Source organism: Halichoerus grypus, chromosome 10 (assembly GCF_964656455.1).
Source record: "Halichoerus grypus chromosome 10, mHalGry1.hap1.1, whole genome shotgun sequence".
NCBI lineage: Eukaryota > Metazoa > Chordata > Mammalia > Carnivora > Phocidae > Halichoerus > Halichoerus grypus.
This window is the reverse complement of record NC_135721.1, coordinates 10,111,954-10,138,859: the sequence shown is the minus strand read 5'-3', so window position 1 is coordinate 10,138,859 and position 26,906 is coordinate 10,111,954. Positions and strand designations below refer to the sequence as shown.

Here is a 26,906-nt window from a genome sequence, read left to right as displayed (position 1 = left end):
TATTTTTTGCTGTGGTAAAAGTAGAGGTAATAATTTTTGAGGAACCATGTAGAAGTATAATTGGCAAAATCTAAAGTAAACCCTTCAGAGAATTGCCAGTATTCCACTTGGCTTGAGCAGCAATGTCTTAACATTAAGTAATGAATAATGTAGGGGTGCCTGGGTGGCTCCGTCATTAGGCGTCTGCCTTCGGCTCAGGTCATGATCCCAGGGTTCTGGGATCAAGCCCCAAATTGGGCTCCCTGCTCCACGGGAAGCCTGCTTCTCCCTCTCCTACTTGCCCTGCTTGTGTTCCCTCTTTGCCTATGTCTCTCTGTCAAATAAAATCTTAAAAAAAAAAAAAGAGAAAAGAGAAAAAAAGTAATGAATAATGTACTGAAAATATTTCTGTATCAGTGGATCATTTTTAGAAGCCCCTATTTGGTGGGACCTAATACTCTTTGAATATTTAATATTTGTATCAAATCATATTTTTCATTTAGAACTCAAAATCTGGTTGTACGTATAGTATTATTATCTCAAAGAAACAGTAAAGAAACTAAGACCATAAAAATTTGAAAACTTGTCCAAATATAGAGCTAATTAGGAGTCCAGCTGAGATTTATATTCTGTTATATATGACTCCATGTCTTGCCTTTTTCCTTAATAACACATAACCTTTACATAATGTGAATATGCGATTTTTGGTTAGCCAAAGAACAAAATATAAAACTATAATATTTGTATATTATATAAGCTTCTCAACTGGACATTCAACCTTGTTAGGTAGAATTCCTTAGGATATCCTTTTTCCTATTCATCCTTTATAAATCCCAGGAGATTCCACCTTTCTATGGATATCCTTCCTTTGTGAGGTAGAATTATGGGTGAGAATAAGAAATGGGAACTGGTAAAAAAACAACAACAACAAAGCAAACAACAAACAAAAACCCAACAACAAACAACATTCAACTTTGGTAGTCTGTGATGCTTGGAGTTTTTATTTTTATTGGGAACTAGTCAATATTCAAAATATATTTATAAATTGACTTTAAAGCAATTAGAAAGGAAAGGGGAATTCTTAGACTTTATAAGTCATAGCTAGTCCCTGGGACTGTGAAATGTAAACGAGTAGAGCCCATGCCTTGTTCATATTCCCTCCCTCCTGCCCCGATCATATCGAAGTCCCTTATATGAATATTTGTTCAATACATTTTTTGTTAAATAATTAAATGAGAGAATGTGGAATATAAGGTTTCAGTGACAAAACAAAGGCCAGATACAGAATAAAATCCCCTTCTCACCAACTTTATGCAATTTAATATATTGTGGAGTTTTTCTATAAGCATATAATGTAAGTCAAATGGAAGATACAAATTGATATAAAATAGAATAAAAAGCCTTACATTATCAGTATAGTATGTGATCCAAACTGCATTTGTAGATATATTTGCATTTCAACCTCATTTTTTTGGCTTCATTTTGGAAATAAATTGAACTGGACCAATAATCATTAAAGCTGAGGCCTTACCCCAACAGACACATGAGAAAGTGCTCAACATCGCTCAGCATCAGGGAAATCCAAATCAAAACCTCAATGAGACACCACCTCACACCAGTCAGAATGGCTAAAATTAACAAGTCAGGAAACGACAGATGTTGGCGGGGATGCGGAGAAAGGGGAACTCTCCTACACTGTTGGTGGGAATGCAAGCTGGTGCAGCCACTCTGGAGAACAGTATGGAGGTTCCTCAAAAAGTTGAAAATAGAGCTACCATACGATCCAGCAATTGCACTACTGGGTATTTACCCCAAAGATACAAATGTAGGGATCCAAAGGGGTACGTGCACCCCGATGTTTATAGCAGCAATGTCCACAATAGCCAAACTGTGGAAAGAGCCAGGATGTCCATCAACAGATGAATGATAAAGAAGGTGTGGTATATATATATACAATGGAATATTATGCAGCCATCAAAAGGAATGAGATCTTGCCATTTGCAACGACGTGGGTGGAACTGGAGGGTGTTATGCTGAGCGAAATAAGTCAAACAGAGAAAGACATGTATCATATGACCTCACTGATATGAGGAATTCTTAATCTCAGGAAACAAACTGAGGGTTGCTGGAGTGGGAGCTGGGGTGGGAGGGATGGGGTGGCTGGGTGATAGACACTGGGGAGGGTATGTGCTATGGTGAGTGCTGTGAATTGTGCAAGGACTGTTGAATCACAGATCTGTACCTCGGAAACAAATAATGCAATATATGTTAAGGAAAAAAAAAAGAAGGAGATAGCAGGAGGGGAAGAATGAAGGGGGGGACATCGGAGGGGGAGACGAATCATGAGAGATGATGGACTCTGAAAAACAAACTGAGGGTTCTAGAGGGGAGGGGGGTGGGAGGATGGGTTAGCCTGGTGATGGGTATTAAGGAGGGCACGTTCTGCATGGAGCACTGGGTGTTATGCACAAACAATGAATCATGGAACACTACGTCAAAAACTAATGATGTAATGTATGGTGATTAACATAACAATAAAAAAAAAGCTGAGGCCTTATCTTAATGAATAAAGAAGACTCTGTGTAAGGACCATAACTGAATTAATGGGGAAACAGTGTGGCGGTAAGTATCCTGTGGAGGAAAGGAAACTAAATGACTGGGTAAGAGCCTTCTAGAAGAACCAAAACGATTCAGTAGAAAGCAAATGATGACAGTGATGCAAATGACAACCATAGATGAAGAGAGGATGGTATCACACAGAGAAGGAAGCTACAACTTCTGTTTCCTTTCAATGTTTTCTAAAGTGGATTTGTTGAATTTCCTGATAGCCAAGGAGCAAAGCCCAGGATGCCATACTGGGAATGCGGTGTGTGTGGGGGGGCAGTGAGGATGGAAGGAGGGGATAGGAGGTGCTATGATGAAAGCCTGGTACACCTATCTAGTCATCAGATTCCTGTGCTTTCACAGGCTGGAGCTGTAACCTGAGCCCTACATCACTGGACATTCTCTAAGATCTAAATGCTTTATACACGCGATCACATTAAAACTCGTAAGAACATTCTTGTTATATACAAACCCCCCAGAAAACTGTAGTAAGAAAGCATACATTACTTTTCCTAGGTTTCAGAGCCTGCACTAGATAGAGATCCTATATTTAATCATTATGTGATCCTGACTCTCATCTACTGAGATACTGTGTTAGATAAGCCCTCTCCTGTTAGTTACTTTTTGATTCTAATTGTTGCATTCAAATTGTGCAATGAAAGGTATAGACACAGAGACCACTTTACATTTCAGATATCCCCTGGAGCGCCGTGCAGTAATTGGGCATGGCACTCAAAGGAGGCAATATTTTCAAATGATGACCACCTGAAAGATTGATTGAGTCAACCCAGGTGTTGCATATGCATTAGAAAAACAAATACTCATGTTAACCCACTAGGAAAGTTATATATAATCTTCAAGTGCTTATGGGCCAGGAACAGTGCAAAATACTTTACATAAATTATTTCATTTAGTCATGGCAACACGCAAAATCATCTTTACCCCTGTTAAGATTGTATTTTCATAATTACCAGAGATATTTTCTTACCTTTAAGTGTTTCTTTAAGTACTAGAAGTTCAAAGAAAATCATGATTACACTAGTGTTCTGGGCAAAATGAATGTGGATTATTACCTTTTTCTGGATAATGCTCCCAAACTGTTTTGTATCACTGCTGAACTGTCAACAGATAATTCCTCCTTTCTGTGCAGGAGGCCAGACTGATATGGACAGAGTGCAGAGTAATGAGATTAACCTTCCAGAGTCACTTGTCAGCTCCCTAATTCTTTAAACCTCTTCAGAAACCAGACGCAATTTTGTGGTATCAATAAAGAAATAAATCATGGTTGAAGATTATTTTCTTGTGTATCTGTTAAAAAGTGGAACAAAGAGCTACTTACCATTGCTTATCTCAAGTAATAATAATTAAGAAGCATTCATTTATCAAAAAGCTAACCTGTGACCTAGAAATTCCATTTAAAGTTTGATCTTACTTTCCTTAAAATCATCTGCATAATAATTAGATGGAATATTTTTTTTACAGATGTACACAGTGATCCTCTAGGTTTTTTAGAGACTCATTATCATGTGGTTTTCCAAAAGCATTCATGGTTTTTGCCATTCCCCTGTACTTAGTGGGATTTGTGGACTTTGAATGGTCACAATTACCAGATGTAGTTCCTGAGGCCCAGATAGTAAGCATGGGGATCCAGAAAAATGCTGTTGCAAGAATTACAAATGAAGTCTACCTCTTTCCAAAAACTGTAAAGTTCATAAGTGAATGTGCAATGGTGGAATGGTTTTGCTATTTTCATTTGGTACCAAAAATTGTATGGTCACATATATCATATTTCAGAACAAGTGGCAAGACATATCAATCCAATAACTAGACCAACAAGATAAGATGTTTTAGCCAATGCTGTTATTCTGTGGGGATAGGGAGTGGAAGCTAATTAAAAATTTTTGGGATAGCTGAACTAGTGTTCTAGAGAACTAAGTATTCTCTAAACTTTCTCACATGAATTTTGAGGACAGAGAGTCAGAAATTGGTCATCCAGCCATTGCCAGTATTGAGTTAGGGAACAAGACAGTGATCAAGAATATGTCGTCAGATGGGTCAGTTATACGTCAGTTTAAAAAATGGATAGGTTATGACTTGTTAAAGAAGAGAGGGGAGTTTTAAGGGGAAGGAAAGGCATAGAAAAAAAAAAAGAATATGTTGTTAGTATTGGATCTTACGAGGCTGGAACTAGGGCACGTGCTGTGAAGATGCATCCCTGTAAGAACCAAGAAATCAAGTGCGACTAAAATCCTTAAATGTCAAAGCCATGAATAAGGACAGGTTTACCTATCTAAGATGAAAATCAAGTAGAGGTAGAACTGAGAGGATGTGGTTAGCGCAAAGGAGGTATTCTTGGGTGCATACCGAGACCCCCCACCCAGGAAAAATTGCAGTTCTTTGCATACCATTTGGCATGTGATTTCTGACGGGGTTGAACTCACATATCAAATCAGTTGTAGAGCAAACATCCACTGGTTTCAATGGTGTTTAATTATTTAATTCTCAACAATGTATAATAATTAACTTAAAAGAAGATATTATGAATTAAATCATCTATATGTGGTGTTCATAATTTGATCAGTATAAAATACTTCTTCCACATTCGCCCTTAGGTTACTAGAATGTGTGAATCCCAGCTCTTACAACTGTTACAGAGTATTAAATAGCCAGTATATATTGTTCTAGATAACATGAAAACAAATTCACAAATTCTTCCATATGTGTTATTACACAACATCTTAATACATGGTTCATTTTTATAAATAGTAGTGTAAAATATATTCAGAGTGTTTTCGCTTGCTGTTCTCTGAAGATTTCATTGTATGTATCACTGGGCTGAGATGAGAGCAGATACTGATTCACATTCTTATTCTTCTCTCACAAGTTGTGTAAATTTAGGCAGTTTAATTAGATTCTTTGAGCCTGGTTTTCCCATTTAAAATGGAAATGATAATGCTTGCTTTCCAGGGCTAATTTGAGAATGAATGAGAAAATGTATGCACAAGTTATGGTGCAGGGCCTGGCACTTAATAGACGCTTGGTTAATGTTAGTAATTTCTTTCTCCCTTCTTGTTCAAGAGGTTGAACAGATGGGTATATTATAATATATGAATAAAAATACCAATTATTTTCAACATAGCAAAAATTCTTATATACCCTATAATATAGTAAGTAGCATGACATCACGTAAAAATCATAGTTTTTGTAATAATGGCAAAGACTAAAAGCTACACACTGCAAGGGGAGAATTTTAAATGAAATCAGTCATTTGATATAACTACTAAGTCAGTGAATGTAGACACAGTAGAAGGCCCAGCAAAAGGGAGTTCAGTTCTGGCTACGGATCTACAAGAAGAATATTAACAAATCAATTTAAACTTAGAAGATGGCAAGAGATCTTGTATTCTGATTATGAGAATAGTAGAAGTAATTGGGACTGTCTTGAGCCTGTGGTGCACAGAGGAATCTGAGATCTTGCCGTGTTGTATGGGCTATCACGTGGAAGCAGAACAAAGAGGACTTCTTTGCTGCCTAAGGGCTGCATTAGTATGACTCAGAAGAATATAGAATAGAACATTAAAACTAAAGGAAAAATAGCAAAACCAAAACAACAAAAGCAACAAAATGACTGTTCACTGGTGGAATGCCAAGAAAGGCAAGAAACAGCCCACCACTGGTAATATCAGAGCTGAGGAAAAGCAGAGACCATAGGTTAAGGAAATTGACAAGGAAATGCTCAATGTTTAGATTAAATACTCAAGCCCAGGATTTCTCTGATCCTTTTCAACTTCTAAGATCTCACAGTACGAGTGATGGCTGGATTGTCCAAAAGATGAGTGTGGTAAAAATAAAACAGAAGTCTGTCTTTAGAAATAATTATTTTGTTCAGTCAAAAGCCTTGGCTTTTAGGAATTTCTCAGGGAGGAGTTGCTAAAATTAATTTTGAAAGTATTCTCTGATCTGCAATGATTCAAAAAACTGAAGGAAATTCAGAATACTTTCTGAGAAAGCAGTGACTTCATCAGTTACCTTTATATCCAGAGAGTGAGTGTCAGTGGCACCAAAAGATCATAGAAAAAAATTACTATATCAACTGTTTGGATACTTTTAACACTTCCACATCACCTTCCTCCCTCCCACCCCTCCCTGAACACACACACACAAACACACATGAAAGCTAAATGTAGAAGAGACTGGAGATGAAAGTAAGAGAAAGACTTTGGTAGGGCAAAGAAATTAGGATTCTTCATCTATCTACATTTACATCTGTTTCCATCTCTTTTTTTTTCAGTAATTCTTCATTTTTAATTCCAGCTTACAGACACTGAAATTCACTCTTTTTGTTGCACAGATCTGTTTCCTTATAATGCCTAGTTTAGGGATTAGAGTAATGGTGACCTAAAAAATGAGTAGTTGTAAATTGTTCCCTCCTTTTATTTTCTGGCTTAGTTTAGTACAATTGTTATAATTTCTCCCTTATGTTTTTAAAATAAATTACCAATGAAGTTCTCTAGGTATGAGTCTATTTTGGTAGAGGTATTTAAAAATTCAAGTTATTACTAAGTCTATTAAGATAATCCACTTTGTTTTCAGTAAACTTCAATAGTTTGAGTCCAGAAATTGCCCGTTTTGGCCAAGCGCGGGTCTGTGGAGGGAAGTGACTGGCTGTTCCATTGTCGGCTTCTCTCTGCAGGAACCATATATTGAAGACAATGTCTGGAAGCTTCTACTTTGTAATTGTGGGCCACCATGATAATCCAGTTTTTGAAATGGAAGTTTTGCCAGCTGGAAAAGCAGAATCCAAAGATGATCATCGTCATATGAACCAGTTCATAAGTCATGCTGCTCTCGACCTCGTAGATGAGAATATGTGGCTGTCCAACAATATGTACTTGAAAACTCTGGACAAGTTCAATGAGTGGTTTGTTTCGGCGTTTGTTACTGCAGGTCATATGAGATTTATTATGCTTCATGACATAAGGCAAGAAGATGGAATAAAGAACTTCTTTACTGATGTCTATGATTTATACATAAAGTTTGCAATGAACCCATTTTATGAACTCCATTCTCCTATTCGATCAAGCACATTTGACAGAAAAGTTCAGTTTCTTGGGAAGAAACACCTTTTAAGTTGAATGCAGAAAAATTTGGAAACAAACAATGTTACTACAATGGGGTATTCTCAGGAATGTGTATGTTGTAAGTAACTTGACTAAATAGCCTGGAAAAGTTTTACTTGTAGTCTAAATTTATCTGAACCTGATGAAATTCCTGGTATTATTTCAAAACAAGCTTTTGATTTTACTCATTCAGATAGCTTTATCTTGATGTCACAATTCAGAACCAAACGTCATGGTCAAGATTTTGGGAGACAGATTGAAAACTGGAAGTTTCTGCAGTAGGGAATGAAGTTGATAGCATGTACATGGGCTTCTATACATCTGTAGGTGTTGTTATAAAACCGTACGGGCAGTATCCATAGCACTCCCCAAGAGGCCGAAGCAAACAGCTTTTGCAGTGCCAAATGCCACAGGCCTGCCTCTGTCAAAGTGATTCCGCTATAAATCCGGAATCCTGGATCCATGTTTATAAAATGGGAGGCTGGGACCAAAGTGACATGTTATGTTCTTATATTGCCTTTCCCTCCAGCAGTAAACTGAAGTAAGTGAACCTGTTGATAGTTATACTACTACTAAGAAGTTGTAATTCTGGAATTGTAAACAAAGAAAAGTTTATATTACATTAACATTTGCATTCTTAGCTTTTTTGGGTTGTACACCAAGAGGGTGGGGAGTGGTCTGTAACAAGTGGGATCTTACTGTAAACTAGTAAATGTCCATTTAAAAACAAGTACTATAACCAGATATTTTCTGTGCTAATTGTGAGCACTTAATTTTGTTCCATCCTGAATAACTTGAGCAAGTAATTCTGTTTGGTCTCATACCCTTGTGTGAAGTTGCTACCATAATTTTTTACCCCATCTGTTTATTTGATTTCTTAAATAAAGAGATTTGTCCCAAAAAAAAGAAATTGCCCATTTTTCCTGTATTATGAAATATATTGGCATAAAGTTGTAATAACACTCCTTTCTTAGTCTCATTAATGTCTGTATAGACTCTATAGTAGCGTTACCACTTTCGTTCCTGATACTGGGGGTTTGTGTGTTCTCTCTTGTTCAACTTGATCAGCCTGGCTAGAGATTCATCCAGTTTTATTGACCTATTATTCAATGAACTTCTTTTGGTTACACTGATATTTGAATCTTGTCTGTTTTTTTTAATTGATGTCTGCTCTTATCTTTACTTCCTTCTGTTTGCTTTAGATTTAATTTGTTCCTTTTTTTTTTTTGCTAATCTTTTTTTTTTTTTTTAATATTGGAAATATTAAGTACTGGTTTGAGACCTTTCTTGTTTCTTAACATAGACTTTAATTTTATAAAATTCCCACCAAAAACTGCTTTGGTTGCATCCCATAAGGTTTGTTATGTTGTGTTTTTCTTTTTACTAAATTCAAAATAGATGTCTATTTCCCTGGCAATTTCTTCCTTGATTTATGGATTACTTAGAAATAGATTGCTTAGGGTGCCTGGGTAGCTCAGTCGTTAAGCCTTTGGCTCAGGTCATGATCACGGGGTCCTGGGATCGAGCCCTGCGTTGGGCTCCCTGCTCAGCGGGGAGTCTGCTTCTCCCTCTCCCACTCCCTCTGCTTGTGTTCCCTGTCTTGCTGTGTCTCTGTCAAATAAATAAATAAAATCTTTAAAAAATAGAAATAGATTGCTTAGTTTCCAAAATCTGAGAGAATTTCTAGAGCTCTCTCTGTTAATTGGTTCTAATTTAATTCCATTTTGGTTAGAGAATATACTTTGAATGAATTCAATTGTTTTAAATTTGTTGACTTTTTATTGTTTTAATCAACCAAAATATAAGTGAATATTCCATGTGCACATGAAAAGAAGGTATTTTGCTCTTTTTGTGGTACAGTGTACTATAAATGTCAATTAGGTAACATTGAATATTAGTATTTTAAATTACTAATTCCCTATATATTCTTTTTTTTTTTTTTTTTTTTTTAAAGATTTTATTTATTTATTTGACAGAGAGAGACACAGCGAGAGAGGGAACACAAGCAGGGGGAATGGGAGAAGGAGAAGCAGGCTTCCCGCGGAGCAGAGAGCCCGATGTGGGGCTCGATCCCAGGACGCCGGGATCATGACCTGAGCCGAAGGCAGACGCTCAACGACTGAGCCACCCAGGCGCCCCTCCCTATATATTCTTACTGATGAAACTGTCTACTTGTTTTGTCAAATACTAAGAGTGATGAAATTTCCAAAAGGAAATGATTTTTTTCTATTACTCCTTTAAGTTCTGTCTTTTATTGATTCATGAATTTTAAAGTTCTTTTGTTGATATATACACATTTCATATTGTGTGAATTAGGCTGTTAATATTTCTTTTTGTACAATATGTTTGTTTTTCAATCTACCATTGCTATCTGACTTCTGTTGTCTCATCACTTACTTTTTTTTTAACGACTGAGCCACTCAGGCACCCCTCATCACTTATTTTTTATCTTAACTTTCTGCCTTTTTAAAATTAATTGTTATTTGATATGCATTAATTTATCTCTGCTTATTGCATATTCAAAAACATTTTCACATGTTTATTTTAAAATATTGATTTTAAATTACCATTGTGAACCATCAAATGATATCATGCCACTTCCTGTAGAATGTAAGCATCTTATAATATACTCAATATATTTCATTCCCTCCATCTTACCCTTTATACTATCCTTTTTATTCAACTTAATTGAGCATATGTTGTAAAACATACAATTCATACAGTTACCTTCTTTGGTTTAGACAGTCCATTATTCTTTAAAGTAATTAAAAACAAGGAGAATATGTCTTATATGAGCCTGCATTTTGACCATATATTTCTCTTTTTTCTTTATATAGACCCAGATTTACAGCTGATATCATTTCCTTCTGCCTGAACAAATTCCTTTAACATTTGTTATAATTAGGTCTACTAGCAGTGACTCATCTCAGTTTCTGTTACTCTGAAGAAATTTTTATTTCACCTTCATTTTTGAAGGATATTTTCACTGTATATAGAATTCTGTAATGGAAGATTATTTTTTTCCTTTCTTTCAATTTTTAAAGATGTCATACTGTATGTCTTATCTTTGCTCCTCTGTGTGTATATATATACATTTTTTTTCTTCAGATTGCCATTAAAATTTTTTCTTAATGTTTGCTTTTGTGCATTTTGACTGTGATATGCATAGCTTTTTAAAATTATTGGGGTGCCTGGATGGCTTAGTCAGTTAAGCATCTGTCTTCAGCTTGGGTCATGATCCCAGGGTCCTGGGATTGAGCCCTGTGGCATCCTGCTCTCTGGTCAGCGGGGAGCCTGCTTCTCCTTCTCACTGTGCCTACTTGTGCTCTCTGTCAAATAAATAAAATATTTAAAAAAAATAAAATTATTATTAATAATGTTTGTTTCTTTGAGCTTCTTAAATCTGTGTTTGGTTGTTTCTTTCCTCCTTGTATTCTTTTTGAAAATTCTCGCCTGTTGTATTTGGAAATATTTCTCTGACTTGCCTCTTTTCCTTTATGGGTCTCCAATTATGTAATGAGGTCCAGATGTTTGATATTGACCTATACCTCTTGGATTCTTTGTTCTGATTTTATTTCTCTTTGCTTCATTTTAGATAATTTCTATTGAACCCTTTTCAAGGTATTTTATTTTTTTATTCTATTTTGCTGATAAACCCACTGAAGGAATATTTTATCTATGATATTTTTATTCCTAGCAGTTTCAAATGACTTTTTAAAATCATTTTTCCTGTGTCCGCTGAGATTCTCCATTCTGTATTCAATTTATGCATGTTAATTATCATTTACACTGTATATTAATGCCCTAGGAATTCTGTAACAAATCACCACAAACTGGGTGGTTTAAAACAACAGAAATATATTCTGTCACAATTCTGGAGACTGAAAGTTTGAGATCAAGGTTACAGAAAGGCCATGCTTCCTCAGGAGTCTCTAGAAAAAATCCTTTCTTTTAGCTTCTATCATTTGTTGGCAATTCTTGGTGTTTCTTGTTTTGTAGATGTATCACTCTAATCTCTGCCTCTGCTTTCATATGGCATTGTCCTGTGTGTGTGTGTGTCTGTGTCTTCTCTTAAACGTTTAAGAATACCTGCCATATTGAATTTAGAGCCCACCCTAATCCATTATGACTTCACTTTAACTTAAATAATAACAGTGTTAAAACCTTACTTCTGAACAAGGACACATTTACAGGTACCTGGGCTCAGGACTTCGATATATCATTTAGAGGACACAATTCAACCTACAGGATACTATAAACTTAGTAGTGATCATAGATGTTTTTTTTTTAAGATTTTATTTATTTATTTGACAGAGAGAGACACAGCGAGAGGGAACACAAGCAGGGCGAGTGGGAGAGGGAGAAGCAGGCTTCCCGTGGAGCAGGGAGCTCGATGCAGGGCTCAATCCCAGGACCCTGGGACCATGACCTGACCTGAAGGCAGACGCTTAACAACTGAGCCACCCAGGCGCCCGATCATAGATATTTTAAAGTCCCTGTAGAATAGTTCCATCATGTGGTCATCTCTGAGATCTTTTTTTATATATCTTATTTTTAATTGAGTACAAAATGTTGTATATAAATGAAAAGTAGGTACCAAGAAATTTATAACAGGAAGTAGGCAGACGTTTTCTTCCATCAAGTCATTAGTGTGTAAGGTTGGGTCAGTCTAGTCACTTGGTTGAACTGGATTTGGGCTTTGTTGTTACTATTGTCATTCTTATTTTCCCACACACTTTACATTCCTCTAGTAAGACTTCTGTTGCTTATTATTCAGTGTTAAGCTTGTGGTACAGGCAGGAAAGTTTTCTTAATCCTCTGGTCCAACTTCTACTTTTGGTAAGACTCATGCTGCTCCTGGGTTCAAGATTCAGCCCTTTAAGCATTCTTCCACTCCCTTCCACATTATAGCCAGTACTTCCTTGCTTTTGTTGTGGATCCTGGGCATGCAAAAATTCCTTGCCTTTCCCCTCATGGCAGGTGGCTTTGGCTTCTCTCTTCTTCCAAAATACATCATTATCATCATCAACAAGAAGAAAATTCTTGAGTCTTCACTTGGCTTCCTGGGGGAAGAGAGAGTTTTCTAAAGGTAGAGCGTTCTGCTTTTACTTCTCCAACAGTGCCTTGAGTACCAGAGACTTTGATGACCTTTCTGTAGTGGCTTAAAGCTTTTTTTAGTTAATATTTACTAATATTAATGATTGAGAGCAGGGTTCTAGGAAGTATTTGCCCCTATGGAGCATCAGCAGCTGATCTTCTCGGAACCCTGAGGACTGCGCCATTGAGGAAGGCTCCTCAGGCCATTCCCTCTTGCCTCTCCTCTTTTTGTGTATACTCAGGAGAGACACATGGAAAAGAGCTTTTGAGTAATTGTGAACATTCCCACGTCTAGATCTATTTTAAATTGATACGCCAGCACACATTTGGCCTTTAAAAGTTTGTTAAAATTGTAGCTGATTTATTCTTTCCCACTTCTGCAGAGACTGCTTCTTCCTCCCATGCTTGTCAAAGGTGAAACAGTTCATGTATCTCTGCTCTCCTTGGAGGCACTTGTTACTCCTTGGAATTCAGTTCCCTTTGCTGCCTTGTGACCTTAGCTCTTTGATGGAATCAAGAAAAATTATGATTTGCAGATTAGGTGGTTTTTCTCATCCTTAGGATGGATGGTAGCAACATTCTCTTGAATCTTTCTACACCTTGATCATATGCAGAACTCAGTTACTTCTAGGCCTTAGGCCTTTGTTGCAATTCAAGGCAAACTAAGGATCTCATATCAAAGGATCTAAGGACTCATTCACTTTGATTTTTTATTTTGCTTGTCTGTTTCTCCCTACTAGAATAAAAATGGCTTGAAGGCCAGAGTTTGTGCCAGCTTTATTTATTGCTGTTATACTTAGAACACTGAGAAAGGAGTCTGCCACAAAGTTGCCTCTCAGTAAATGTTATTGGATGAATGGCTATTTAATAACATAGTTTAATGAGGCATTAAATATGTTTTCATATTTTGTTCTCAAACAACACTTAATATAGATAATATCCTCATATTTAGAAGAGGAAAGTAATTTTCAAAAGATATTTCATAAATTGACCTGCATAACATAGTTTTACTTGGCAGGGAGAGATAGAAAGTACTGTCCTGGAAAGAACAAGAATATTTGTGTTGGGCATAACTGTTTTTGAATGCTGACTTCTCTTCTGTCGTTGATGGTTTATTCTCTTAGTCACAGTGAGGCCAATACTTCCCCATTTAAAATGTTATGTTAAAGAACTAATGGAATCATTACTTACAACATTGGACACAAAATAAGCCCTTAATAGCCATTCTTATGACTCCTATTTCTTCTAACATTAGTATTACTTCTGTATTACCTTCTTGTCATATGGATCTTGAGTCTCGTTTCTCTGATGCTAATTCTTGAGCAGTTCCCTTTGCTGCCTTGTGACCTTAGCTCTTTGATGGAGTCAAGAAAAAATCAGGATTTGTAGATTAGTGGTTTTTCTCATCCTTAGGATAGTAGCGACATTCTGTTGAATCTTTCTACACCTTGATCACATGCAGAACTCAGTTAATTCTAGGCCTTACCAGGGAATATTTGAAACATGGAGTTTTTTAGGTGAAGAAGAATCTATGGGATGAGAGGTATGGTAGGGTGTGCAGAGCCAGAAATTGGACAGCCTGTAATATACTTAGAATGGCTGTTTTCTGTTCTCTGGCACAGGAGGCAGAGCTAATTCTTCCTGGTGCCAAATTGAACTAGTAGATATGAGTAACTTGTATAAAACAAAACAAGCAACAATAGATAGGTTTACAGATTTAAACCCTTAGCTAATTTTTTAAAAGATTTTATTTATTTATTTATTTATGTGACAGCACAGGAGAGCACAGGCGGGGGGCGGGGGGGGGCAGGGGCAGAGGGAGAAGGAGAAGCAGGCTCCCCACTGAGCAGGGGACCTGATGCGTGTCTGGATCCCAGGACTGGGATCATGACCTGAGCCAAAGGCAGTTGCTTAAGTGACTGAGCCACCCAGGAGCCCCACCCTTAGCTAATTTTGAGGAAAAGACACATTTTCTAAAAAGAACCTTTAGTCCATAAAGCATAAATAGCATTGAAGATAGTATCAGAATAATACTGATAAGTCAACAAATGTAATCTCAGGAAGGGCTTTCTAGGCTCTCCTGTTTTGCATTCTGTTGTCAAGGTCATAGGAATATGGGGAGGATTAAAAGAGAATAATAGACTTAAACTTATAATAAGATAATAAACTTATCTCTCCCAGCAGAATGGAGTGCTATTAAGCATGGAGTCATAAAGACTCCATTAAGATTCAAATGTCTTATTGTTTTATGTTGTGTGAGACTTGGAGCTTTGTAGGTCTAGGGAGTGACAAGGCAGACGGGAGAGTTGACAGAACAAAAAGAAACATCAAAGTTGTAATATAAATTGAGTTACTAATGCAATAATGATCACATTGAATAAGAAAGGAAATCCAACTTTCTGTATATCTGTGTAAGTTTTCTGGGTTGCTCCGGTCTGTGGCCCAACATGCATAATTTTTTTTTTTTTTCCATTTTGAAAGAGTGATAGATTTTTCTGTGCCATTTAAAAAAAGTACAAATTGGGGCGCCTGGGTGGCTCAGTCGTTAAGCGTCTGCCTTCGGCTCAGGTCATGATCTCAGGGTCCTGGGATCGAGCCTCACATCGGGCTCCCTGCTCGGCTGGAAGCCTGCTTCTCCCTCTCCCACTCCCCCTGCTTGTGTTCCCTCTCTCGCTGTGTCTCTCTCTGTCAAGGAAATAAATAAAATCTTAAAAAAAAAAAAAAAATAAAATAAAATAAAAAAAATAAAAAAAGTACAAATTATTTCCCTCTGAGTTCAAATTTCATGGTGATAAGAAGTTTTGAAAATATCTCAGTGGTGGCAAAATACATTTTTCTTATTTGCAGTAGAATCCTGTAGGGATTACTTTGTGTCTTTATGGAAAATAGCCTGAGGCATTATATGCTAACATATTGGTTAACATCTATTTTTGAGAGTCCATTTGCCAAGGAAGTTCAGGCTGAAAACTAATGTTTTCTTTTTCTTTTTTGGTATCTGTTTAGAAATAAGTGGAACTGTTTTGAGGGCTGGAAGGACATCGTAGCTGAAAGTAATCTTGGATATTATCAAGGAAAACTTATTTTATACTTGAGGAATCTAAGACCTAAATTGAGAAACAGCATAACCAATGCTTCATAATTATGTTCAATGGATACATTTTATCATTAGTGTCCTGAATGCCAATTCAGTGTGCTCTAAACTGTAGCTTATTATATGTAGTGAATCTTGCATGAATTATTGGTCGTATAGAAAAATAAATACTTTATTTCACTGGGTAGTTTAAAATCTAAATAACTTTTTCATGTTTTAAGATAACTTAATGACTTATTTGTCATTTAGCTAATGTAAATGTTTGATTTTTAAAAATATCACTGACAACTTCTGTAATTACACAAATTCTACAAAATAATGAGAAATATATATAGAATAATTTGCATAAAATGCACAAATTAGAAAATAAACACTGTCTAAATGTCACTACTCAGAAGAAAGCAAAAATTCACCTTCCGTAAAAATAACGTTGACATTCAGTACAACTCAGAATTTAATAACACATGAACCCTTACCTCAAGGAACTTGCTATCTAGTAGTGAGACAGACACTAAGAAAATGGTTACAATGTTGTACTATAATTAGATAATAACAATCAAATAATTGGTTTAGGGGTTAAATAGTACAAAGAAATTGTGCAATTAGAGATTTTTTATTAACAGGCTGTACATCTAATAATATGATTATTAATAAAGGAAGCCTACTCTCAGTTTAGACACTAATCAGAAAATGACTTCTGGGTCCAAGAGAATGAATATGAGCTTTTTTATTGAAGAGATAACATTGATGCAAAAAATTTAAAGAACCCTCAAAACTAAGGAGTACAAAACAAGCAACCCTCCACCACCAAAAAAAGAAAAGTGCAAAAGACTTAAACAGACATTTTACAAAATAAAACATATGACAAATTACCGCATGAAAAGGTACTCAATGTCATTAGTCATTTGAGAAATGCAGAATAAAACCTTAGTGGAATACTATTACACACCTCTTAGCATTGCTAAAATAAAATAATCCTTACAAAACCATGTGTGGGTGTGGTTTAGGAGCTACTAAAACTCTCATGCATCACTGGCGGCAATGCAAAATTACACAGCCACTCTGGAAATCTTCTATTATGTTAATTATATTATGTTCATAATCACCCCAAATTAGGGGCAAACGAAATGTACTTCAGTGGGTGAATGGATAAACAATCTGTGGTACATCCATAAAATGAACTGCTACTATCGGGGCAACAGAAAGGAATTTGCCCTTGATAGGTACTCTACAGCAGGAAGGAATCTCAAAGGCTGAGTGAAAGACCCAGCCACAAATGATTCCTTACTGTACAATAACATTCACATGATGTTCTGGAATAAGCAAAACTGTAAGGACGGAGTCCAAATCAGTGGTATTAACGTGCTAGAGATGAGAATAGGTTGACTCTAAAAGGCAGCACAAGGGAACATTTTCTGGTGATGGAGATGGTCTGCATCCCAATTTTGATGGTGGTTACAAAATTCTGTTTGTTAAACTCATAGAACTGTACACCAAAAAGTCTATTTTACTGTATGTAAATTTAGTAAAAAGTGACTATATTGCTATCATAATACACAACTAATTCAATGACTGTGTCTAAAACGTGATCACTATAAATGCTGAAGAGGATGTAGAGAAGTGGAACTCCCATAGTTTCTGATAGAAATATAAAGTGATTCGCTTTGGAAAGTAGCTTTATATCTATTAAAGCTAAACATAAGCCAACCACGTTACCCAACATTCCTACTCCTAGATATTATACCCAAGAGAAATGAGTATGTATGTCAACCAAAAGGCATATGCAAGAAGTTCATGGTAGCTTTACTCATAAGAGGCAACCCCCCCCAAAAAAGAAACAGCTTAAGTAAACAGCAAATAAAGAATGTCTAAAAGAATATATTTACATAATGGAGCACTACACAAAAATAAGAATAAACTATAGATAACACACAATATTGCTGAACTTCACAGACATTATATTGAATGGAAAAATACAAACACAAAAGAGAACATTCATATAATTAACTATGTATCTCAAGGACAGGCAAAATGGAAATGAAAGCAGAAGTTACCTCGAATGTATTGAGTGGGCTGGGACGTGAGGGGTCATCCTGCAGGGCGGGGAATGGAAATATGCTGCATCTCAGTCTGAGCAGTGGTTACATAAACACATACCATAGAACATTTCTTGAGTTTTATGTGTAAGATTTGTGGACTTCCCTCAATGTTGCACTTCAATTTAAAAAAAAAATTTTTTTTTTTTTTAAAGTAAGGAAACAGGAAAAGAAAATAAGGAAAGGAAAGGAAGAAAAAAAAGAAAAACCTTTCAGTCATTTCTTCCTACAGAATTCTCCTTAGGTCACTTCCAATCTAAATGCTGATCCCAGAATGGATAAAATTAATAAGCTTCCTTCTTTGAAAATGTTTTTATACTGGCTTATCTGAGTATATTATTTATTCTACACAGATACTTAATTATCCCACAATCTCAGTTATTAGTCATTTGTTAATAAATTCATATTAATATATAAATCAGTATGACAATTAAGTGATTTAATATGGAACCTCTTCTTCCTGAGCAATTAGAATCCTGTACACAGTCCATCAGCTCCGTCTTTTAGTTCTAGCATCTGAAGAGTAATTCAGTGGTTGCTGGTATAACTTTATTGCACAACTCATGGGGACATGTTTATGTCATGGTCTACATCATTTCATTCATACATAAAATAATAGTTCTGGCTATCTGGTAAGGAAAATATAACGATTTTGAGACTGTTTTGCCTAAGTTCTGGCAAAGCCTATGATTATTAATATTCTACCACCAAAAACTCCTTCTAGGATCTCTACTGCATTGTTGAGGAAAAGCCAGGAATAATATAGTCTATCCCTTTTGGTCCCTGTTGTGAGGGAAAAATAAAATGTGATATTTGAAACATAGAAGCTGAGGTCACTCACTATTGTGTTGAGCAACTTAGGGGCAGTTACCTACTCAGAGGGTTCATGCAGGATGCTGAGCAGCTTCTGGAGGAATCCTTGAGATCCACCATTCTGGTGCTGAAGAGAGCTTAGGTGTTGGCCCCTATGACTTTGCTTCCCTAGACTTTTAAATGGTTGTGTAAATCTTGAATTCTATTGCAACCATTCATTCCTTGAATACATAGAATACCTTCTGTTTTTCTGACAAAATCATATTGAAACATTTTTCCACAGTTGACACTAACTTTCCAGTTTTTGGTTGTTTCTGCACAAATAAATTTAGCATTTCTTTCCCATAGAGTCACAATGTCATGTTTCTTTCTGGGAAATCAAATTATTTGGCATGTGTTTAGCATGGCATCTCCTTGGTAATGGACATGTCATAGACCAAGTTATAAGATATCACAGATAATTTATGAGTCTGGAAAAAAAATTATTGGTTTCCAACTTTAGGCACTGTGGTAGTGAAAATTAAACAAGCACTTTTAATTTTAAAGTGCTGTTATGGGACGTTGGAGTAGAAGACCTCACCTAGGGTAAGAGAAGGCTCGTTAGAGGAAAGGACATTTAAACTGACAAATGGAATTGATATATTAATTTAGCCAAGTTAGAAATTGGAATATGCCAGGGGTCCTGTGACAGACAAAGATATCTCTTCTTTTTCCAAATAGTACCTGTAGATTCATTTAGGAAAGCCCTCCCAGATATGGGAAACTTTCTGTTGTAGCCTACAAACCTGTATGTATTTAAAATAATGCTTTCATAAGGAAGAGACATATTTAAGACTGGAACCAATATTAGATATATTTGCCTAATGACCCTATTGCATTGGTTATAGATTTATTAGATATGCTCTGTGACAGGTGGTCTACATTAGGGCCTTTCAATAGGAAAAATTTCAAAATATATTTTGGAAGGTGATTGTAACTTAGTTATTATTAACCACTGTTGGTTGAGGACCATCTCCTTGCCTGGTGCCACGTTTGCCATTCTATATTTGTAGTTTTATCTTCATTGCAATCCTTTTTTTTTTTTTTTTAAGATTTTATTTATTTATCTGAGACAGAAAGAGTGAGCAAGAGACAGCATGAATGGGATGGAGCAGCAGAGGGAGAGGGAGAAGCAGGCTGCCCGCTGAGCAGGGAGCCCAATGTGGGACTCGATCCCAGGACCCTGGGATCATGACCTGAGCCAAAGGCAGACACTCAACCAAGTGAGCCACCCAGGCGCCTCTCTTCATTGCAGTCCTATAAGCATCTATTTTACTGAGAAATCGAAAACTAAAGTAAAACTATACAACTTGCTAGTTGGCATATGTGTAGTAATTAGCAGACGGTGGGGCGGTGGGGGATGGTGGGAATGAGCATAGTTCTGACTCCAAGGTCTGGACTATTTTCCCCACTTTACAAAGGCCCTAAGACTCGACTAAATGTTTCTGGATTGCTGGTAACTGGTGTGAAGCACTGTATTTTTCTTCTGAATTCCTGTGGGTTAGACTCCACTTATGATTTCTATAGGAAGTCTCATTTGCTGAGACTCTATCATGTACTAGGCCTTGTGTTAGCTGTTTTATAAACACTGTATCATTTTATTCTCAAGCCCTCTGAGTAAACATGCTACCCTTTACTGTAAGAAAGGATTCCAAACTCAGGGAATAAAAGCCCACAGAGTTCATAAGAATGGGAGTTCAGTTTTGAACTCTGGCTGATTAGACTCAGACTAAACCCCTTCGCTTTTCAACTGTCCCAAAGGCGTGATCTCTAACAGAAAAACCTAAGAGAGTTTCAGTATATTCCATTAACCTAAGTATATTCAGTTAATATATATTCAAGTAGGAGTAAATTTCTCAGTGACAGAAAATTTAATTCAATGTGGTAAAGAAACTGGTAATTCATTCTGACAAGCTGCTGAAATATTACATCAGATTGGGCTTTGAGATTTAAATTAACATACACTGAAAATTAAATGTAGGTGATAGCTGAGCTAGGAAACTATATAAACAAACCCAAGTTTGGAGGATGGATACCAGGTGCACACATGACACTTACCAGCTGAAACCTTTTCTTTCTTTTTTTTTTTTTTTTAAGATTTATTTATTTTTAAAGAGAGAGAGAGAGGGCGCCCACACAAGGAGGGGAGGGGGAGAGGGAGAGGGAGAGAGAGAGAATCTACAGCAGATTCTGCGGGCTCCATCTCACAACCCCAAGATCATGATCTGAATCAAAACCTAGAGTCGGATGCCTAAGTGACTGCCCCACCAGCTGAAACCTTTACAACCAAGCTACTGCAGTGTATGAAGGCACACTATGAGGCTTTGTGTGACAACAGAATTTTGGAGAAAGTTTATCCTGGTGTCTGGCCCTGAAGAGGAGGAGAGGCTATTGTTGAGAGACAAAAAGACTCTTTGTTTTCTAGACAATAAAGAACGTTATAAAAGAAAAGACATCCGTTGGGCGTAGACATTTTTCTAGCTGAAAGGCACCTGAAGAATCATTAAGATAAACCATCTTACTTTTAAAATGTGCAAATGGATATCATGAGAAGATGAATAACATTCCGAAGACCACAGAGCATATTAGGTATAATAACTCAGGTCTCTTCCCTGCCCAGCGATTTCCTGCAGACCACACGTTAGTAGAGTTCGGGTTGAATCCAGGAGATACAACTGCTAAGAAACTGTTATTAATATCTTCTACACGTGGGACGGCGACTACACAATGAGAAGTACATTTTTAGCTCAGACCACAAAAGAAGTGACTCTTCTCACCAGGTAATATTTAAAATTCTGTTCTTATTTCCACAGCCTGAGCAATGTACTGATTCTGACAGAGACAAATGCAGCCCGAAAACAGAGAACGCGGGTGTCATGAAAAACCCCCTAGTTTAGAGAGGAAGAGATTGATATAAAAATGGAGTCCCACTCTCTTATTCCACAGATCAATTAATGAAAAAGAATCCACACTTTCAGAAGATATTGTGGAGAATTAAAATATATTGTGGGAATCAATTAAGAGCTTTTGGTGTTTCCATTGTAGTTGGAGTAGCTGAACAATACCAAAATATACTAAATAAGAGCACTCAAGCAAAAAGTCACATCCTCACCCAGATGCTGGAGACTGAACACAGGACAGGAGAAAATTTCTGGGATTTGGAAGGAAAATGAACAAAATCCGTTTAGAAAAAAGTATTTCTTGCACAAAGGTAGTGGCACATTTATTATTGAGTTAGAAAGGAGAGTGATATCAAATTCACTTGCCTTAACTTAGGGTCACCAGAGACAACCTGAATAAAGAACTTGGCTGCAGGTAGTTGTTTGGTGAGGTGATCCCAAGAATAACAGATTGCAGTGAGTGAAGACAGGAAAGGAGGAAAAACCAGTAAAAGGTATATCACAAATATTTAATCTGTAGGCACCACGAGACCTCTGACAATCATAGGGACACTTTCCAGAATTATCCACCTAAAAGGCTGTAGCCTTTACCAACTGGCCGCAGTACCCATGATTACAGGCTACCCCAGAACGGTAACGCTTAGCATTTCCAGATGGCAGATGCCACTGGACAAGACCCTGGAGAAGAATGCAGGCAGCTGACCTGAGGGAATTTGAGGTGAGTCCTTGGCGGGAGGGCTGAATCTGAGCTCTTGAGAGCCGCTCCCTGCAGCCCCGGCTGCATCCGAGGGTTTGTGCCATGGATACCAGTGCTGTCTGTTACAGAGCTGCTTTTCCTGTGTAATTTTTTGTAGGCAAATTTCACTTCAGGCACTGGGCTCTTTTATACCTATAGTTAATGAAGTCAAAGTATCCATCCTGGCTGTAGATACATTACTGGACGAGGCAGCCCCCATTTGTCTTTTGCAGTAAGGTCTAATGGCCAGAGATGCCAATGGCAGAAAAGGAGCCTCCCCTGACATCTACTCCCTTCTCGGTCAGTTTTTTCAGTGCTGGTGGGTTACGTACGTGGTGTGCTTCACATTGTATTTCTGCTGCACCATTCCGACTACCTGTTCTCTGTGCTGAGAGGGATGACTTATTCATGAGTCATACAATGCTCATCTAATTTTTCATTTAAATCACAATACAATCAAAAACAATTTCAGTGATCATTTGGTTTTAAAAATAAAAAAAAATATTCTAGCACATTATTAATGAGGATTCAGATAATGACATCAAAAGGAAAGAAGGGAAGTTGACGGCAAAGAAATAATGAGTTAGTTTTTAATTATGCTGCTTGTTTAATAGACAGCAGGAAATTCAGTATGCAAGAGTAAAAATATTTCAGAAGCTAGAGATCTAGATTTGGGAATTGTTGGTGTTAGATGAAAAAAAGAGGAACTCTCTGATGGAAAGGGGAAAAATAAAAACAGAAGCCATCTGTGGATAGAGAGATGGAATTCTTCCATGAGAGTACATAAGGAAGAAAGAAACAGGAAACTGCATCAATAACTAGAGGATCTGAATTTATGACTTAGGAAGCAGAGAAAAGAAAGCTTTGATTACAATATTGAATGCTATTGTAAATTTGAAATCAAGGAGTCATAGAGGACTCCACACTTAGTGATTCCCCCCCTCTTCTTTTTCCTTGAAGAGTATTTCCAGTGAACTGATCTCATGAGTTTACTTACTAGAGCAGAGCTGGAAATAGGGTACAGTCTGAGGATATATATATATATATTTTTTTTTTTTTTAAAGATTTATTTACTTGAGAGAAAGTGAATGGGGGTGGGGCAGAGGGAGAGGGAGAGAGAGGATCTCAGGAGACTCCTTGCTGAGTGTGGAACCTGATGTGGGGCTCAGCCTCATGACACTGAGATCATGACCTGAGCCGAAATCAGGAGTCAGACACTTAACTGACTGAACCACCCAGGTGCCCCAATCTGAGGATATTTTGAAAAGTCTGAAATTGAAACCCATAATTTTGAGAGGCTCTTGTATTATCATGTGTTAATATTTAATTTAGTGTAGTTTTCATTTTCATTAGATACTAGGTGCTCCCTCTATGCATCCCACACACTAGGTACTTTCACATATTAAAAAATATATATATATATGGTTTTGGTTATTGTTTGCAAGAAGTTAAGTCAACTGTGACTATACATAGGAAAGGGTCCTCACCATGAGAAATCATACATGGATCAGGAAATCATCATCTTTAAAGATTAGAGAGAATAAATATACAGTTTAGACATTACATTCCTGGTCTGATCAGTCAAAAAGAATATATTGATATTCATAGTTGCCCTCTTTTAAAATTAAAATTAATGAATGATTCCCAGTGAAGTATCATGAAGATATGATTTGAGAAACACATCCAAAGATCTTATGAAAAACATGGAGGAAATAATATGTAGTTTCCATAATTTTCTAAGTGAAAAGGTATGTTATAAATTATCCATTCATATTGTGATTTGTAACCATTTACCCTAGATGAGTTTGGCAACTTCCTTCCTCTCAACCTCAATCCAAATACTTTTGAAAGCAGACCATTTGTAAAGACATGGTCTGAGGAAAGTTATATTAAGACACCATGCCTTGCTATTTTTTAAATAAAAAATAGCCTTCCATTATTTCACAATAAAGGTAATGAATAAAATAACTATAAGAGAAAGACAATTTCTAGTAAGACTATAGTTATTGGTAATATAAGAACTTCTAATTGTTGGCAATCCAAATGATTCATAATTCACTATCTTATAAACATATTTTGCTGGATTAGACATGAAATAAATGATTCAGTTTCTGCTTTGCTGAGCTGTTTCTGTTTTCTTCATCTTTGTGGATTTCTTTTTTTTTTTTTTTTTAACACCTTTTTCCTGAATCATTTCATTCCATCTTCAGAATTGGCCAGTACCATCTCTGCTGTGAAGGCTTTTTGTTCCTCCCCAAGTGGCATTGATCCCTCATGCATTTGGCTCTCTGCATGTTATAAATCTTGTATAGTATGTATATCAGCCAATGTCTAGTCTGGAAACCATGTGATATGCTACCTTTTTCAAATGGGGAATTTAATACCTGGAAATAGCTATAATGTACAGAAGGAGTAGAAGGGCAAGAAAAGACCTAAGTTCCAACTGGAGGCTGACTCGGATTTACTATTAACCAACTGAATGAGGGAAGCCAGCAAAGAGTATCATGAACCAAGAAAGCATTATTTCAGAAAAGATTTCCCAAAGAAATTACACCAAATTAAAGCAAAAATACCAAATGACTTCACTTTTCAAAGTGAAAGTTGCACTCCAGAGCAGTAGGCATACGGTGAACTTGAATCTACCCCCTTTGATCATTCCATCCTGGAAGTATTAAAGTATTTAGACAGTGTATCTAAAATAATTAAGAGAGAACAGAGAGCCATGAGCTATTAAGGAAATTATTCTAAAGCACACAGGCCTTGAAATTAGACATCATGGTTGGATTGCTTCGTTCTTCCAACTCAAAGAAGGGAATACAGTTCTGTCTCACAGAACTGCAGTTATAATTGGAGAAGGTGAGAGTTACAAAGGGATTTTGTGCCCAGTCTCTGAGACCTATTGTTATTGTTAGTATTTTCTTTTAAAGATTTATTTATTTATTTTAGGGAGAGGGAGAGAGAGAGGGAATCTCAAGCAGACTCCACACACAGTATGGAGCTCGACACGGGGCTCAATCTCACGACCCTGAGATCATAACCTGAGCCAAAACCAAGAGGCGGACAACACCCAGGCACCCCTTATTATTACTGTTTTTTATTAAAACTGTCTGTCTCCCTTTAATTGTATCTGAATAAATTCACATTTAGGATGATTCATTTGGCTTTCTGGAGATGTTGATTCTGAAAAACTATACCCACATATATAACTCTATTGGCACACAGATTCTATTTTGGTTTCTTCTTATTTACATCGCCTGCTAACTATAACCAAGACTCTCAACAGTTCTGGGTGCATGAAAAAGCCCTGTCTGATGACTGAACCCGGGGCCTGGTGAGTTCACAAAATGAACACACGCTGTTGGTCCTAATCGGGACAAATCTGCCCACTTCTTTTCCAGGGGGGGTCCTCATCACCACTTCATTCCAACATGCCACACTGTTTTCTTTTTTATATTCACATTTCACCAGGATCCAAGATTTCTTTGACGTGATTGTGACACTCTTTGTTCCCAGAGCCTACTCATATGGTGATTAATATTGGCTTGGAGTGGAGGAAATAGAGCCAGAAATTTTTATTACAAAGAATAAGTAGATTTTTTAATAGTATAAGAAAATGTATTTCCATAAGGTATTATGTATCATGCAATTCATTTAAAGTAAATACAATATTTCAAAACATCCTGCGTTAAATAATCCTGCACAGATTACATTTACCTAAGAAAAACATTTCTGGATATAAAAAAGTGCTTTTCATTTAAGAACTTACTACAAACAAAATTTTCAAAACCATGAAGGAAACTCTTAAGTAAATCACTTAATGGCGTATGATACCGTAATTTTATTTATGTAACATCACAGACAGAGTTTTTGCTGAAAACAAAATGACGAAAAAAATGGAAATTAAACCACAAATTTAAGAAATGGGTGTTCTTAAATTTCTGGTTAACTGAAATTCAACTTTATTAGGACTAGGGGTCTTTGAGAATCAATTTTTTACTTGTAGAAGTAAAAACTTCCCCTAAAACCTGTAGTATACTTTTTTATTTCACCAAAAATATTTTTTCTTTGATAATTTAGAATCTTACTAATACATCTGTCATGTTTATGAATGACATCTGATTAACTTCTTAAATTTAACTACCAATTTAGCCCTTCAAAAATTGCTGACATTGCAGTTTCTTATAACATTTTTTCCCCCAATGACCTTAGGTGTTACAATAAGGAACACAGTGAAAACCACTTATATAAAAATTAGTCTTTTTTTTTTAAGATTTTATTTATTTACATGAGAGAGAGAGAGAGAAAGCAGGAGTGAGGGGGGAGGGGGCAGAGGGAGAGGGACAAGCAGACTCCCCACTGAGCAGGGATCCTGACATGGGGCTCCATCCCAGGACCCTGGGATCATGACTTGAGCTGAAGGCAGACATTTAA

General features: G+C 36.6%; 1 protein-coding gene across 1 annotated transcript; it reads left to right on the top strand.

Moving 5' to 3' along the window:
• Nucleotides 1–7,257: 7,257 nt before the first annotated feature.
• Nucleotides 7,258–7,850, top strand: LOC118521539 (trafficking protein particle complex subunit 2-like). The gene has a single exon (XM_036070134.2). It carries the CDS (start codon nt 7,296–7,298, stop codon nt 7,716–7,718), a length of 423 nt encoding a protein of 140 aa, XP_035926027.2. The 5' UTR covers nt 7,258–7,295; the 3' UTR covers nt 7,719–7,850.
• The last annotated feature ends 19,056 nt before the right edge of the window (nt 7,851–26,906 follow it).